This window comes from Lampetra planeri, chromosome 27 (assembly GCF_965212315.1).
Source record: "Lampetra planeri chromosome 27, kcLamPlan1.2.h2, whole genome shotgun sequence".
Lineage (NCBI taxonomy): Eukaryota > Metazoa > Chordata > Hyperoartia > Petromyzontiformes > Petromyzontidae > Lampetra > Lampetra planeri.
In genome coordinates, this window is record NC_136133.1 from 2,049,771 (window position 1) to 2,068,233 (window position 18,463).

The 18,463-nt window shown below is 49.0% G+C and overlaps 1 protein-coding gene across 1 annotated transcript; it reads left to right on the forward strand.

Annotated features, from left to right (window-relative positions):
* Window positions 1-1,146: 1,146 nt before the first annotated feature.
* On the forward strand, window positions 1,147-17,856 carry LOC144727993 (ras-related protein Rap-2b). Its single transcript, XM_078607176.1, has 4 exons — window positions 1,147-1,312; window positions 4,630-5,077; window positions 10,276-10,575; window positions 12,230-17,856. The coding sequence occupies exons 2-3, from the start codon at window positions 4,805-4,807 to the stop codon at window positions 10,552-10,554; spliced, it is 552 nt and encodes a 183-aa protein (XP_078463302.1). The 5' UTR covers window positions 1,147-1,312; window positions 4,630-4,804; the 3' UTR covers window positions 10,555-10,575; window positions 12,230-17,856.
* Window positions 17,857-18,463: the final 607 nt, after the last annotated feature.

Below are 18,463 nucleotides of genomic sequence, written 5' to 3' on the forward strand. Positions count from 1 at the left end.
TGGCTCGAACGAGCAGGGAGACATTTGCTGAAGTTTGACATTGCACACAAAAAAAGCTAAACATGTCTAGAGCAGCGTAACCCACGTGGTAGCATCTAAACTTCCCGATTAATCGATTAACACCGACTATTGTAGCCACGGCCACGCATCGATTATTTAAAAATCGCGTGGGACCACACACGCACACACGACTGTGGAATAATGAGATTCCTAGATGTGAATACCGAAGTGACGAAAGAGATCGATTGATCGAACATATTCTTGGTTATCTCTGTAAAGTCACGTAGAAGGTAAATAATACAATAATAAAAATAAAGCATAAAATTAATGTTTTATGTTTATTATTTCCCTAATAAAAATAAAGCATCTTAAAATGAATGTACATTTTCAATTATTGTATTATTTCCCTTCTACGTGACTTTACCGAAAGAACCAGGAATATGAATCCCTGCAGTCACGAAAGCTTTAAATCGAAATTGATCGAACATATTTCATCGGCTTGGATTCGTACGGTCTATGGGAGGTCATCTTCCTCTTCCGGAAGACGCCGCCGCCCACGCGAGAGGCGCCCGATCCTATGCAACCGTCGCATCTTCCAGAAGAAGAAAGTATCTTCCGGAAGACGGAAGAATCATCCGGAAGAGGCGTCTTCCGTCTGGCAGATGTCTGTCAACTGTGACGTAGGCGGTAGTGAGCCGTCGCGAAAACCGAAGCCTCGTTTTATTTTATTGTTCTGAAGTTTGCCTCAGGCGTGAATCAAAGGATCCTGTTATAAAATAAACGAACGCGTAAAATCACAATTATATATTTCCTATTCAAAACGACGACGACTAAAAAAATCGAAAAACAATGAGAAAGCCCCCACGTGACGTCGCCGAACCGGAAACGTAGTCACGCGAATTACCCCCCCCCGGTGACGTCATGCAGCATAGCGGAAGTGACGTCGGCAACCGATCGCCCGCTTTCAATCGGGCTGATAAAATTCGATTGCTTTTTCAATTCCCACCCCAACCCCGCCACTCGAAGCCGCACAAACAACTTCGCCTCTTCTCGGAGAAGCATCAAGCAACAAAAAAAAAGATCCCTCGACAATCGTTAATAAATAAATAATCGCCGTTCAACACATCCCCCTCCCCCAGCCCCACAACGCCCCGCGCGCGCTGCCCCCGCCCCGCCCCGCCCGACTTGAACATGGCGGCCGTGCGCTGAGGAGGTTTTCGCCGCTCGCATCTCGGTGGCTTTCTTCTGGTAAACCTCCCCTCGTCCTCGTCGTCGTCTTCTTCGTCGCCGTCGATCGTCGTCCCCCGCGCGGGTGGGTTTGTTTGCTGTTGTTGGTCTTCCCGTTGTTATTATTAACGAAACCGACTCGTCACAACGACCGTCACTTCCCCCGACAGCGCCAGCTGATTATAAAGTTCGTTCTCGCCGCCTGATTCACCGCTACGGGGGTGGTGGTGATGGTGGGTTTCTTCTTCTTCGCCTGTGTGACGAGATGTTTATGCTGCCGAAGCCGGAGGAGGACACTCCTGAGGCGATGTCTTTGTCTTCCCGCGCGCGCGATATCTCAAAAGTTTCTTGTTTCAAGAGGCCATTGTCGCGTTCGGCGTTGTCTTGTCAAATGGTCACGATCTGTGCCGCCGTCGGAGGCGTGTGGACAAGGTTTGGTTGAGGCGGCGGCGACGCCTTCCCGAACCCCACTTGCTTTGCCTCACAGATTGGTGCCGTGATGTGAACCCGCAACTTTACCGGGTGTCGATATTCGATTAATCGGGAGAGGGATACGCCATCGATATCGGTGCGCCAATGCGAGGTGCCAACGTCTTCAACGTGGTCACTCAGTTGCTGGATAAAAGGCCTCCCAGTTATAGTCGTCGCCTTCTCACTGGTCTGCGGCTGCTAGGGTGTTAACCAGAACACATTACACCCGTTTTGGCCTCCCTGCACTGGCTTCCAGTTTCACTTAGAATACCGTTTAAAATCCTATTCTTAACTTACAAAACAGTGAACCATCTTGCCCCAGCCTACATCATTGACATCTTGTACCCATATGTCCCCTCAAAGTCCCTAATATCTGGGGATGCAGATTTTCTCTGCATTTCCAGGTCGAGGTTTCGGTCTATGGGTGACCAAGCTTTTTCCCGTGTAGCCCTCAGGCTACGGAACGCGCTTCCACAAGATATCAGGATCTCTGAGTCCGTTGACATTTAAAAAATGCGCCTTAAAATCTATGTATATGCTTCCGCTAATTAAACTTTTAGTTAATTTACTAAATATGTTTTTAAATGTATTTTTATGCGTAGTGTCTACTGCTGCTGTCCTATACAGCGCTTTTAGATCCTTGATGAAAAGCGCTCTATATATGTAATTATTATTAACAATCGTCAATGTCGGTTTTAATCGTTAACTTTACGGTGTTATTTATGTGCAGCTGCATTGTCAATCGACAGTTGGATGACGGCTTATCCACACCGTGTGTCGCTATTGGGTGTTGTGAATATTACGAACGTTATAAAGTACAGCTTGTGTGACTACACCCTATACGGTAACGTTCAAATGTTAGCACGGTGAACTTTTGTTCTCGCAGATGTGCTAAGAAAATTAGTGTCAGGAACTACTGGCCTTAAACCCTATCCCCCAAATCCTAGACCCTACCATATTAAACCCCGCCCTTAAACCATTACCCTAAACTATAACGCTACCTCTAAAACTATGATCCCAACCGTAAGCTTTTACGGCAAACCATAACCCCTTAATCCTTAATCCACTTTTCGGTTAAATGACAACGTATGCTTCGAGTCATAACATTTAATCACTAACCCCTTAACCCGACACGAACACTGAAGAATACACAAATTAATATTTAAGCGACTGAGAGGGCCCTGATTGAACGGAAATGTAGCCTATGCTTGGATACAAATCTGCGGAGACAATAGTTACTCTTTTAACAAGATCTATATATTGACCGGACGCGTTAACAATACGAGCTTGTAAACGTTAGGATGTCGGCACGCGAACTGTGTTACTGGCATTGACGATGTGACACTGACATATAAACAATGTTCGCACAGAAACCAGACACAATATTTAGACCCCCCCCCCTACACGGTTATAAATTAATACTTTATTAAGGTGTCTGTAATTATATAGACACATTACGTAAACATTGTTCACATATTTATATGCATTGGCAACTCGTACATTGAGAACGGCACTTCATAGGGAAAAGCATTATACAGTACCAGTGTGCCTAAAAAAAATTGCGTTTTCAATCGGTGCATATTTCCGTTAACATATGAATCGGTTACGTAGTCTTTGCCAGCCTTTGAGTGTTAGTACCAGTTTGATATACGTTTTGGCTTTTCTCCCGCAAGAAGCCAAACACAAAATTGATGGAATTTTCCAAACGCCCCAAAGTAGCAGGACTCTCGTGAACATTTCTTGAGACTCAGCGAGGCTTTTACGGGATAAGCATATCTTGTTATTGCTATAATTACTACCGTCACGAGCATCTCCACCATCGTGACCACTCGCCACTCGCACTAGAATTAGAACCTTTGCGTTATTATTACTGAAGGGTGGAGCAGTGGCGCAGCGGGTCTCAGCTTTTGTGCTAAGAATTGGGATACCAGAGGGTTGTTCTAGCCACAACTAAGTATGGTGAAGTATGGTCAAACAAACCTCATGAGTGATGTGGTGTTTGTGAGCCATCTTCCAGCAGCAGTTTGACCTGAAATGGCTGTGAACTGGAATTCGCTTCAAAAACAGAACTTGAAAATCACTTGACCGTGTCTTTTGTCATCGGCACAGTGGGTTCCTTCAACTCTGTTAAGAGCTCATTTTTGTCCAAGGAGCGAACACAACTGAGAAAATACCCATCGTGGAGATGAAAATCAACCACTACAGGAGCTAGATAGATTGGTCCATCTCTTGAGGCTGAGCGAGATGGTGACAGCTTGGTGAGACCTCGATCTAGCAGTAGATAAATCATTGCTGATGATGGTAGAGTTGGTATATGTTACCATTAGGCTAATGGAATGACACTCGGTTCAGTGTACTCAACCGAGGATATCAGCAGTGCTGGTTATTTTTTTTTACACGCTTTTATTTAACTCACTTTGTTGTATCCTCAAATCTTGTTACTCAATTTTAACCCACTTCCCAGTGTGTTATCGACTGCAAACTTGGTATACGTATGTCATACTAATGACAATACTATATTCTATCATAAAAAATAAAAAACATATCTTTTAAAACATTCTTTTTTATATGTTATGTTTCGGCTTGGGTCTAATTGTCCACGGTAAACTGACGTTGGCTGTAATTTACCACGATCCCTTACGTTATGGAAAGCTTCGGAGCCACTTCCTGGAGTCGTGGAGTTCTTCCATTACTAGTACGGTACATTTAATTAAAGTGGGTTTTAAAAAAAAACGTTTTTTGAAATATTACTTTTTGTTACACAACCATCATGTATAACCCTGAGAGAGACGAGGCCAGAGCTTGAACCCAGACACTCCACAGCCCTGGCGCAGTGTCTCTTGCCACCTCATTACAAACTCCTGAGTTGCCCTATTTAATACTCTGTGCTCTTCCTCCACTCCCCTTCCTCTCTTCCTTCCACTTCAACAGGTTCCTTGCTCTCATCAAAACAAGTGAGCGAGCTATTGAGTTAGTGAGAGCATGAACGAGTGAGCAAGTGCTTGAGCGCCTGAGCGATTAAGTGAGTTGGCAAGCGAGTGTCCGAGCGAGTGAACACGAGACCAATTGAGCCACCGAGTGAACGCGCCAGCAAGCGAGTGCCGCCATGAGGGAGTACAAGGTGGTGGTGCTTGGGAGCGGCGGGGTGGGGAAGTCCGCGCTGACAGTGCAATTTGTGACGGGCACCTTCATCGAGAAGTACGACCCCACCATCGAGGATTTCTACCGTAAGGAGATCGAGGTGGACTCGTCGCCCTCCGTGCTGGAGATCCTCGACACGGCCGGCACGGAGCAGTTCGCTTCCATGCGAGACCTCTACATCAAGAACGGCCAGGGCTTTATCCTTGTCTACAGCCTCGTCAACCAGCAGAGCTTCCAGGTGAGGGGGGCGGGGAGTATGAGATGGAGAGTGGTGCTGAAGATGGTGATGAGTAGTCAATGTGGTTTCGTGCGGTCTGTATGTTGATGAGTGGTGGAGGTTGGAAAGGTTGTGGAGGGAGGTGGTGGTGCATGGTAGTGTGGTTTTGTCCATGGTGATGAGTGGTTGTCATGTTGAATGGGATTGTGGGATTGTGGTGGTGAATGTGATTTTGATGGTGGTGATGAATTGCATTGTGGGGTGATGGTTAAGGTGATGAGGGGGTGAAGGGGAGGTGAGAGATGTTGCAGTGGTTGGAAACGCGGTGGATTAGTTGCTGATGCATATTTTGTTGAACATGTTGGTCAGTGTGGTTATGGTGGTTAGCATAGTGATCAAGTGGTGATGGTGTTTGGTGATGAGGGTGGCAGTGGCCTGCCTGTGGTCCGTCCTAAGTTGAACCAGACTGTATTATGCGAGGAGCTCATAAATCCTCGAAGGTTCTGGACACAGATGCAATTGTTGGATCATGTTACTCACATACCCAGCCACCGCATACCCAAGCAGCTCTTGTTTGCCCAGATATTGGGTGCTAAACAGGCACGACATAAGTTAGGGAAGGGAGTGGCTAATGTGGTATAAGATTTTGGGCATTTGTAGACAGCCGGCCCTCCAGCAATAACGGATGGGGGGGGGGGAGTGATGCTCACAACGATCAGCACAGCACTGGTAGCTAAAATGCAGCCAGTTGGCACAGTGGGGAGCACAAATGGTTCATCTGACAGTCACCTCAGTCTGTTTTAATCTGTGTTTCTCCCGTGACCTGCCAGTGAGCCATTGACACTTCACGTGGCCTCAAAACGCGCCTGTTGTGGCACATGGGTTGTGGTGACATCACTGTCACTTAGTCGGAGTTGGTGGCTATTAACATAATTTTCATCAATGTAGTTCGAGAAGCCTTCCATGGCTGTACCAGTGAAGTTTCTATCTGGTACAGATACATTTGGAGGCTGATCGATGCCTGGGTGTGGTCAAGGGATGGTTCCCTACTGGTCATCCATTTTATGTACGCTGATGATTTGGTGGTTGCTGCTTACTCTGAGAAGGAGTTGGAGGTTCTGCTGCTGAAACTGGAGCTTGCCACCTATGAGTTGGGGTCTTACCATAAGCCCCACGAAAACTAAACACCTACCTGGGTATTTTGTATCATCCAATACTCCACCACCTCAACTCCCCATAAGTGATGGGACAGATGTGGCGAGAGTGGAGAAGTTTCTGTGGCAGCAGAGGTCTCGGTCAGGTGAGCGGCATTATCTTTTGGTCAGCTGCCTAAAACTGTGTGAAAGCTACCTGGTCTATCGTTCCACATGAAGCGCCAGGTCTTCTTGGCCACAGTCATGTTCTCCCTTCTTTTTACTTGCAAAACGTGGACCCCTCCAATGGAACATGTGCCGGTTTGAAACTTTCAGGCTGGCCTGCCTATGATCCATCCTAGGTTTAACCAGGGTGGTTTGTGTGAAGAGCTCACAAATCCTTGAAATATCTGGACACATTTCCATTCGTGAGTTCCGGCAGGCAAGGCTGTGTTGGCTGGGTCATGTAGCCCGCATTCCCAGCCCACCAAATGCTCAGCCCACTGCATGCGCAGCCCACCGCATGCCCAAGCAGCATCAGATAGAGGGAGCTAAACAGGTGCGGTAGGGATTGGTAGAAGAGATGGACTGATGCGATACAGGAGGATGTGGAGCTGAGTGTACCTGCAGAAGACTGGTACCAACGGTGTCAAGATTGCCCTCTGGAGGAGGCTCGTGAAGGATGCTACTGGGCAGTTGGAGGCAGTTGTTGCCCCCCCAACAACAATGGAGGGCAGAGGAGCGATGCTTGCAACAACGAGCGGAGTCCCGGGTGGCTGAAATGCAAGTCGGCACAGTGGGTGGCACAGGTGGTGCATCTGCCAGTCATCTCAGTCGGTCAACCCATGGCACCTGGGTCTGTCCTGTGACCTGTCAGCGAGCCTTCAACACTTCACCTAGCCTGGCACAAGCACCGTGGTTACGTCACCACCACTTAGTGGCAGATGGCGGCTCTTGTTGTTGGATGTGTCTACGCGTGCACATTAGTGTGTGTTAGTTGCATGTTTGTATGTGTTAGTTGCATGTGATGTCGTAATCGTAGTGGTTGGTACACTGTGTTGGGTTTGAAGGGGAGCACAGGGGAGGGTTCTTCCAAGAGTCTGACTCAGATATTGCTCGCAATCACTGGAAGAATCCGATGAGCTATGAAGTTCTTTTCACAGATGGCCAGTCGGGCGTGGATGACTGGCATTAGGCACGGCCGAGAATATAATTTGGCAAGACTTGCATTGCACACTGCTAATCATTGTGCCACCCACTCCACACCGAATTATCGCTACTGACCGTGGTCTGAATCACGGTTCCACTACATTCGGCAGTCGTAAAAAAAACCTTGCGGGGGTGGTACCTGCTGGTGCTGTCGTCACGGTGGTGCAGGTGATGAGTAAGTGGAGTTCACAGGAATACCTGCCCAGGGCGCGGCGGGGCAGATGCACCGCGACTAAGAATTTACTGTTTGTGTTTTTCGGCAGGAAGTAATTACTCACCGTCTTGCTGATTTGAGGTCGGTGATGAAATAAATAAACACCAAACAGGAGTTCGAGGGGACATCACACCATAGTGGAAAGATGTTAACTACTTCACCTGGTATACAGGAGATCGTGGGTTCGATCCCGACCATGATGATGCCTGCACGTTTGGTGTTTGCGTGTTCTCCCTGTGGTCGTGTGGATTTTTCACCGGGTTCTCTGGTGTTTCCCTCCACGTTTAGAGTAATTGGCTGCTATAAATTTCCACATGATAAGCCACTTCTTTGAGCTATCATTTGTGACTAGGTCGCTTCTGAGAAAGCTACATAGCTCGGTGAGCCTTACCTGGTGAAACAAAATAGTTCAGTTGAGTTAAAACATTTGTTTTCAGATTTACATTGTGGTTCACCCTTACAGCAGTTGAATTTCCATACTGATAAATATAGAAATGCACCCGACCTCGACAGGACTCGGAAGCTAAGCGGGGTTAAGTCTGTATGGCGATTGGATGGGTGACCACCGTGCACAAACAGGTTGTCATTGGTGGCTGCGGGGCTGTGTTAGCTGGGGGTCGGCAGAGGACAGGACACGATAAGCACAGTCAGAGGGCAGTGCAGGGAAATCCACTGTTGTACTGTTATTAGATTGTCCAACGTCTATGCTGTGGCTGCTGCCAGGCTTTATGGTCGGCAGCAGAGAACGCTGCAGGGCAATAATGTGTCAAGCTGTACTATGCTCCGACGTCTGTTCTCCCAAGCTACACCAATGCGCTCTTACTGGCGTGGTGAAGTATCGTCCTGGAGAGGCCTTCATCATCCATCAGTGGATTGTCAAGAGCGGCCCTCCATGCCTGAGCGCATGTTTATTGATGTATAATTTGATTTTGAAAAGCAATGTGCCAAGGTGCCTTTGAAATAACGTTTTCAATCGGTTTATCGCTTGATGTTATATGTGGACCAGAAGCACGGACATTGACAAATTTAAATTTAACGAATAGTTGTAAAGTGTGCAGTGAAGCACGGAGATGCGAATGCTATGAGTTGCACTGAGAGACGGAAAAGGAACACGTGGATTAGAGAATACACGCAAGTTGGAGATGTCTTGACTGAATGGTGCTTCTTTCGCACCGTAATTCAGGCAATTGTGCTAATCGAAGGTGTGGGGGAAGAACATCAAACTAAACGCAAAGCAGTTCTAAAGAAATACATTTTAAATCTAGATTTAAAAGTACAAAGCTCTAGTGGCTTCCGAATACTGGTAGTAACCTCCTGGTTCCACCAGCCCACAGGGGATTATTCTGTCCGTCCGTCGTGCATCCAAAAATGGGAGGGGTGGGGCTGGGTGGAGAGGGGAGGGTGGGGAGGGGCTGGGTAGGGAGGGGCTGGGTGGGGAGGGTGGGGAGGGGTTGGGTGGGGCTGGGTGGGAGGGGTGGGGCTGGTCACTCCGTGGTGCCCTTATAAAACTCAACGTTTAACCTACTCACGCCGGCTTGTGCCCGCCCTCAGTCGGGCATATTTGCGGAATACACCACGCCGCCGTTGACCCTGGCCATTGACCGAGCAACCCAACGTTACTACCAGCTCCCTCCGCAGGAATGTGTTATCGGAAGGAAGAGCATTCCAGATGGCTGCAGAAGTGCATCTGAAAGCACGCGATGCGGTGAGCGTCTTTGTCCTTGACAAGATCAGCGAGATATTGCTCTTCATTTGTGGCAAGCACTTTGTGTGTAGTGAGTGCGTCTTAAGAGCCACAAGTGGGCTTGAGCAGGGCACGTTGCTAGAAAGGACGATGCCTGATGGCCGAGACTAACGATGGAGTGGCAGCTAAAGGAGGGAACGTGCCTGTGAACAGCATCCGCTGCATGGAGGGATCAAATCGGCTCGTATGCAGTAGATTCATTGTGTTTCATCACGGGACTGCGATGGAGGCCTTTTTCATCCAGCGGTGGATAGATAATACCTGCTGAGGATGAAGATAGATTCACGCTGCTCATGGACTGCTGAGATTCCATTACTCTACGTTCTACAACGACCGCAAGGGCAAAACAAAAATAATTTACTTGTGACCTCAGATTTGATAGCTTGTCAAATCGTGCCGGGGGTGAATCGTTAATCCCCGTCTTCTACACCCTCCCTCGACTTGTGTTTCCTCCCACATCTCCACTTCTCCCGCCTCCTCTCTCACCACTTCCCTTCCCTCTATACATCTCCTCCTCCCCTCCTCCCCCCCTCTCTTTACATCTTCCTCTTTACCCATCTCCCACCTCCATCTCTTCCCTATTTTCATCTCCCGCGTCCCTCCCATCCCCCACCTCACCCCGCCCTAACAATTCACTCCCTTGCTCTCTTTCCCTCTTATCCAACGACATCTTCCAATCATCTCCCTTACCCTCCCCACCTCTTCCATTCATCTCCCTTACCTCCCCACCTCTCCTGCTCCCTCTTATTTTTTACCTTTCCCCTCACTCTGTCATCTTCCTTCTCCCCCCTCTTTCCCTCTACATCTCCTTCCCCCCACCTCCCTCCTGTCCTTCCCTTTTCGTTTCTGTTCCTCTTTATTTTCCCGCCTCTCTCTCCTCTCCTCCCCTCTCCACCACCCCCCTCGCGTCCGTCCCCAGGACATCCGCCCGATGCGGGAGCAGATAACGCGCGTGAAGCGCTACGAGAAGGTCCCCATCATCCTGGTGGGGAACAAGGTGGACCTGGAGGGCGAGCGCGAGGTGGCCTACGGCGAGGGCCGCGCGCTGGCCGACGAGTGGGGCTGCCCCTTCATGGAGACGTCGGCCAAGCGCAAGGCCACGGTGGACGACCTCTTCGCCGAGATCGTGCGGCAGATGAACTACGCGGCGCAGCCCGACGCCGGGCAGGCTTGCTGCGCTTCCTGCGTGCTGCAGTGACGGACGGGGCCCCGCGCACAGGTGGGAGGGTAGATAATTACAAGGGAGGGGAGAGTTGACAATTAGAGGGGTGGTGAGAGAGGTGGGAGGGCGAGGGATGGGAAGGGTACAGTGGGGAGGTGTGAGAGGTGGGAGGGATGGGAAGGGTCGACAATGACGAGGGAGGGATGGGAATGGTCGAGAATGAGAGGGGGGAGGTGAGAGGCGGTCTGGATGAGAAGAGTAGATGATGAGAGGGGAGGTGGGAGGGCAGGAAGGGATGGCAAGGGTGGAGAATGAGAGGGGAGATGGGAAGAGGAAATTGGAAGTGACGGGAGGTGAGAGGAAGTGGGGTGACGGATGTGCAAGAGAGGTGTGAGAGGAGGAGGTGCGGGGAAGGGGTCGGGAAACGAGGCATGGAGAGAGGTGGAGATGTGAGGTCAGGAGAGACTATGGGTCTGCTGCGCTTCAGTGATGGATCACAGTGAGGGGATTGAATGCGGAGGGGTAAGGAGGGCAGGGGAGGAGCGTGGGATGAATAGTGGCAAAGCGAGAAACGTGAGGTGGGAGCTAGTGAGGTGATGTAAGGTGACTGTTGTGGATGAGAGAAGAATTGAGGGGGAGGTGGGAGGGGGGAAGGAGTGGAAGAAAGTGCAGGGGAGGTGATGAGAGGAGAGAGCAGGGGGGAGGGGGTGATGGGAGATAAGGGGAATGAATGGGGAGAGGATGGGAGGGGTTATGGTTTGTCGGGTTCAGGGAGAAGAAAGGATGTGAGGCATGAGGAGGGGGGGGGGGATGGGAGGCATGTCCATCTACAGCAATGGTCAGCAACCTGTGGCTCTAGAGCTGAATGCTGCTCTAGAAGAACAGCTTCGAGATGTTATTTAGCAGGGACCACGTCTCGTATTCACATGCATTGCTGCTCTAAAAATATTGTTTTTTAAAATCCAAAATTCGAAAAAAAAGCTGTTATTGCCAACCCCTGCTCTAACGGAGCAGGGGTGGGCGATAGAGGCGGGGGCGTCGGCAGCAGCAGGATGCCCGTGTCTGGGTTGGGCACGTATCATGGAGCCTCTGAGCTCCCCTCTCTCCAATCCCTCGACCAATACGGAGACCCTCCCCCCCCACGACTGCGAGCGAAGACTCGGCCCCAGAAAAAAACAGGGGAGTGAGGGGAGGCGAGTGGAGGAGAGGAGGGGACGGGAGTTGGCATGAGGGAGGAAGCATGATAGCTCGGTGAGCAGTTGAAACTAGTTTATAGTTTGCTTTGTTCCTTTTTTTAACATATTAATGGTTAACTCAGGTTGCTGAACAAATACATTATACGGTCGCACTCATTATACACAAAGTGCTTGTCACAAATGAACCACAATACCTTGCTGATCTCATCAAGGAGCATACAATATCACGTGAACTCCGGTCATCCTCGCAGTGGCTTTTGGCTGTCTGGAATACTCTTCCTTAGGATATTCGGAAGCCACTGCAGCTACGCACTTTTAAATCTTGATTGGAAACTCATTTCTTTCACTGCTTTTTGTGTTTAGTTTGTTGTCCTTCCTCCGCACGGTTTGCTACGTGCGGTGCCCAAGAAGTTCAACATACTTACATTTTGTGATGGATTGAGTATTTCTTCACCTTTGCTTGTAAACAAACCCAGTCATCCCCTTTATGAGCCCTTGTTTATCGTGTGTTTCAGACTTCCTGCCAACAAAGTTTCGTGGCAAAACGGAGGACGGAGAAATTTACACGGATTAAGCTTCACGAATTTTTTGTTTGTTTTTTTAAATTACGATTTTAATTACCATTATCGTTATTAAGTTTGTAAGTAAACTAGTTTGTTCCCATGTGAAAGCGTATTGTCCGAAATATACATCTCATCAACAAGAAATGCAAGTGAAGCGAGGGGGCGGGAGCCAGCCTTCCCTTCCACTCTCTCCGGAGCTGCACAATGGAACATTCCGCGTGTGGAGCGGACCCGAGAAGTTGGGCCGCGCCACTTGCGAAGGAGGGGCGGGGGGGGAGCCACCAGCGCCGCTGCCGGCGAAGAGGATTAGAACTTTAACTACAGATTGTAAACAACGCAACTTGCTTCTCACGGGGTGGCAGCTGGATGGAGAATTGAACCCACGTTTTGGAATGCGAGGGGTCTGCGTCACAACAACAGCAACGGAGACAAGAGAAACACAGTAACTTTTTAAAACACGGACATCTTTTCGTTTTAATTTCGTCGCACGCCGCGAAAGACGCCGGCAATACGAAACCGTGCACAATTTTGCCAAAAAAAAACCGGCGCCATCTCGGGAACTCGTGAAGGCAACGGTGGTGGTGGCGGCGGCGGAGGCAAGGAGTGAGAAACAAAAAGGAAACTGGAGACGGCGACGGAGTGAGGAGACGGAGTGAGGAGACGGAGTGAGGAGACGGAGCGTTCTTTTTTAGCGCTTGCACGGAGGCACGGAGACACGGAGACACGGAGACACGGAGACACGGAGACACGGAGACACGGAAACACGGAGACGGAGGGCGGGCGACGTAGAGAGGGGAGCGGAGGTGTTCTACTTTATCATTTGAATTGTTTTTATGTTGCGAGAGACTATCGTGCGGAGGATTTAACCTGGGCGTGCGCCTCGCGTGAGGGATATGAGTTTTATTTTGAATTTATTTTCACCCGCACCTGCCGTGATTTTATTGTAATATCTGTCGGGATGTGGCTGGGGGTCGCGGGGGAGGGAAAGGAGAAAATTTGAGTGGAGATGAAATTTTAAAAATTCATACGAGTGGCGTACAGTGTTAACGCGTGTGTGTGTGCGTGCGCGCACGTGCGCGCGTGTGTCTTACCCGCGTGTACATGCACAGACGAGGCGGCCGTGCGTGATTCCGGCCGCACCACCACCCCTCCCTCGTGCGCCTTTCTGGCGTTCATCGGTGCGCGCCAACAGCACTTCGTCCCCCAGCAGCAGCTTGTTTTAGGCTGCGTGGGGGAGGTCTTTGTACGTGCACAGTACCTCTATCCAGGTGCATTGTGTGCACGCGTGCGCGTATTTGGACCATTGTACGCGCGTGTACGTATGCATTAATGTGAGATGTGTGTCCATACATGCGTGTGCATATACGTCAATTAGCATTTGTGCGCGCCTGTGTTTGTGCGCGCGCACACGTGTACTCGTTTGTATGAAGGCATATGCATGCATGCAGAGGTATGTAGATGTGTGTATACATGTGTACATGCCTACAGATATGTTTGTATATGTGTACATGTATATAAACTTACCTTCATACCCGTATGCATGCATATATGTGTTGATATATTAGTGGTTACTTAATCAGCCCCGCAATTAGATGCAGTGCTACAATTTGGCGCTAGTGATTCGATTTCAAGAATCTTCCTTTTTCCAAAATTGAGGTGAATGATAGTGCCTCTAGTGGCTGCGGGGGGTGACGTTGAACCCATTGCATACAACGTGTGTAATTCGGTGCATGTATCAAGAGCTTGGGAACCAATATTGATGCATCATACCACCACTAATATATACTGTATGAGATTACAAACAATGTCAATAAGTACACGCTTGTACGTACGTACGCACGCGTGTATGAACACAATGTGAGTATACTTGGACATGCGTGTCTGCAGCACATGCACGCGTGCGTGTGTGCGTGTGAACATATGTACATACACAAAAGACACGTACACATTGTACATAGTTTTATAAATCGACATCGCATCGGAACGGGCCACCCCGGTGTGACAGTTTTCGTGTTAATCGATGCGAGTCAGCAGGTTCGTCACATCGCAGGAGCGTGGGACTGCGGTGGCTTGGCAAGGCTTGGCACGGCCTTAATCCAGCAGCATTATTGATCACGGCTGACGGTGCATGCATATCTCGCGATGAAGGCGCCGGGAGGAAGAGGAGGAACTGATAATGATTGTCCCCCCCCCCCCCCCTCAGTGCAGCCGTGTGCACAGAGATCTGTTGATTCTAGCGACTTTTCCAATCGAAGAGATCCATTAATCCGTCACCTCCATTCACTTTCATAGAGATGTTGATGCAGGTGATTTTCATTCACTCTGGTGATATATCGATGTTTTTGACTGCCATTCGTTTTTTTAATAGAGATCTTATTTTAAGTTAACTCGATTCACTTAAATTATCTCCATTTAGTGATAGTATTCGAGTGTCTTATTTGCTCTTTTATAAGATGAATCATGTCTGTGGCGTCAATGTTACTGTCGTGCATATTCACAAAAGCATTGTTCTGGAAGTAACTCCGTTGAATTTACAAGCCTCTTGATTGATTACTGAGATCTTTATGAAAGTTTAGAGCCACTAAGTAAAAAGAAAATATATGAAAGTGAAGGGACTTTGGTTTGTACAGTATAACGGATCTCTTTCAAAGTGTTAGTAAACCTCCTTACAGATCCTAGAAAATGAATTTCTGTCACTTTTGAAAGTGAATACTTTGCCGTAGATCTCCCGTGTCACGAATGGCTTTTCCAGATCTCTCTGGAAGTGAACGGAGATGTTGTCGATGCCATATTTCGCAGTTTTGCCACTTTTTCTCGGCGCCTTGGGCAGCCAAGTCCAAGCCTTAGACAGCTCAGGGGGCGGGGGATGTCAGCCAGCCTGGCCTCGCCTCTAACCACGATCCCTCTCCACCGATCACCTCTGCGCACTCGTGCAGGCGAGACCCATCATCTCACTCATTTGGGGGGAGGTGGGTGGGGTCTACTAATTCAATACAATTTTGAAACTATGAAAATTTCTACGGAGACAGATGACCTTCGACGGCTACATTTTGTTGGCCGATTGCTGAAAAGGAGGGTTTTTTTTGGGCGTGGGGTGAAGTTTACCGGCTCAAGACGAATTTAGATGGCGATCTGGCATCGAAGCCACGGTCAGCGGTGGTGACCGCTGGCCCGCGTGCGTGCACACTAGAGATGTCACTATTTTTTTAGTCGAGCGGAGACTTGAGGCCAAAGGGGGGGTGGGTGGGTGGGTTGGGGGAGTGCCGACGTTTGCCGCTCATTTTCACGGGGGTTCACTGCCGTTTCGAGTCGATCATCGGAATGAGTATTTATTCATGCTGGAGGAATCTGATGAGCTATTACGAAGCCCTCTGTCCCCACGTATGTCCAGCATCATTGCCGCAGACACCATCAGGCAGTGGGAGAGCGAGGGGGCAGCGGGCTGTGATCGCTCGGCGAGCGGTCAAATCCAACGTCGCACGATTTTGATGTTTTTATTTTATATTTTAGCAAAGAAAAGAACTAAAAAAAATTAAACTTGTTTTTAAATTAATTTTGCCTCTGTGTGTGGCAAATCCCATTGTACAAAGAAGCACCTGCGAGAACGCACAGGCCGGGTGCGGATTATTTTCCTGCCGACACGACGAAGGCAACATCTATTGGTTATTGATTAAATTGCTGCAGTTTTATTTGGTTCTCGGGCAATGCCGCGCAAGGAGGGGCGGGAATAAAAACTAAAATTCGCTGATTGTTTGTAATGGACGGTCGTGTTTGTTGGCATGCGATGAGAAAACGTTGCGACCGCAGCTCCAATTAGTTGGTGTTCATCCTTCACAATAATAAGCAGTGTCCATGGTGGTTCAGGCGTGCTCTCCAAAGATCCCCTGAAATGTAAATTTTAGTTTCGTTTACAGATTTGCTCCACCCCCCTGCCCCCGTTTTTGTTTACACAAGAAAGCATTGTCGAAGTCGAGTCTCCAGACTCGCCATTTACAGGAGGATCTTGACACCCGTGCGTGGTTTTATAACTGGACCGCAACAGCTTCTAGTTGTGTGTAAGATTGTGTCGCAACGCCGGCTATTTCCGCTCCTGCTCCAGGCAGAGCCCTGCAATCTCCCCCCCCCCCCCTATCGGTTGCTTCCGTCGCACGCAATGATGCGCTTCACCAAACCCGCACCTTGTCCCACGTCGCTCATTGCGAGTCGTGGCCCGCAAAGTCGGGGGGTGTCGATGGCAACGGTCGTCGCGAAGTATTTGGAGCCGTTGCGGCTTTGGATTAGGGAACTGAAAGCAGTACAACACAGGGGTTTTTAGACTTTATTGCATTTGTAAACTAAACCATTTCTTATTTTACCATGTAAGGCCCACTGAGCTGTTTATAGCTGCCTTTCAGAGATGACCTGGCTGTCACACATGGTCGCCCAACGAAGTGGCTTATCACCACGTGGAGGTTTATAGCAGCCAAATACTCTAAACGCATCTTGATTCTAATTGTGGAGAGGAAAACCCGGAGGACCTGGATGAGAAACAAAATCCACGTGACCACGGGGGAGAACACGCACACTCCAAATATATAGCAGGCATCGCGGTTGTGATCGAACGCACGACCGCCTGTTTACCAGGCGCGAGGTAGTTCTCTTGTCACCGTGGCGCCCTCTTCATCTTGGGAGTGCACAGCGGGTTTTCGTTTGAAAGAGCATCGACAGACATTGTTGCCAAGGGTCCCGTGTCAAGATGTGGCCAATGCCCGTGACTTTACCGAAAAAACCTAAGAATATGAATCTTTGCAGTCACGAAAGCTTCAAATCTAGAATGCACACAAGTGGTGTGGTTTTACGCCCTGTCCACAGTTCACTGGTAAATTTGCGCAACGGGAAACGACGATGCGGATGTCTAATCACATCCGCTGCTGTCACCACAGCCTCTTTGGGAGCCAAGTGGTTCGTGTGTGAGATTTGGGCAAAAACAAAAATCAAATGTCATCCCGTGCGCGTGTGTAGGCAGCCACGTGCGTGACCGTGCTGAAACCAGTCACTGTTTCCACCCCTCCCCCTATCTAAGTACGGTAGGCTTGCCACCTTTGCTGGTTTTGCCAGGATTTTCACTTTTGAAGTAGCTGTCCAGGGGAAAATCTTACAAGTCTTTCCCAGGACATAAGTCCAGTTTTTTTGTTTTGTTTTCTGATTAGACACCGCTCAAGACAGTACCTTTGCATGTCGGTTTCCCTCAACTGGTATTGTGAGATATTCTTCCCACCGAATAGATCTTGGCTTTTTGTACCCCAGAGGTGGCAACCCAACATTCAGTCCCCCCCCCCCTGCTCCCCCGCATCTCGGTGGCCTCAATTCTGTGACCGAATAGCGGGTTCCATCGTGGCCCTGATTGCATTTTTTTTGCTCGATTTCCGTTCTCTATGCGTCGTTGCCTGAAAACCAAAATCGTTGGACTTTTATGTTTGCGCCAACTATTGCTTTTCTTTTTTTACTGTATATGTGGGATCGTCGTGGTTGTTGATTTGTGCTAAAAAAAAACTAAACGAAAAAAACATTTTGACTTTGCGATAAAAGCATGCTCCTGATTTGTCTGTATACTTTCCACATTTAGATATTTCTTTATTTTTTAACGGTTGACCCCCCCCAAAAAACCCAGCACTCAATGTACCCACTCAGCCATGTCACACGACCCCTAGGGTCACCGACTTTCTCACCACTGCTGTTGTGATTGGCTGGCAAAGGGTTTTTGTTGTAGTGCCCTTCCTTGCCATCCGGCCACTCGTAACAGGCCATGACTATACACAGCAGAGGGGGCCCTGTGTTTTCGATCTGGTGCAGAGTGTTACCCTGGACCCGCCAATTCTAAGAGACAAAACCAGTGTTCCATCAAATCCTAGTCCGTACTTGAAAGTGTAGGTGGCTGAATTGTTGCACCCTTTAAATAAATAGAGGGTGCACCATGTACAAGTTTAAACCCCCCAAAACAAAAATTGTGGCATCCTGAAGCCAATGGTGGAAATTCCACAGTCCCATGGACTGAGGCGGTCTCTTTGAAGAAGTGGTTGGTGCCCGTTTTATCTAAGCCGGTATGATTGGTGGAGTTGACTGGCAGCCATCGTTTAATCACGCGGGCTTCCCGTTGTGAGCTGAACGTTAACCACGGCCCCAGCCAGCAGGATGAAGTAGCGAGTG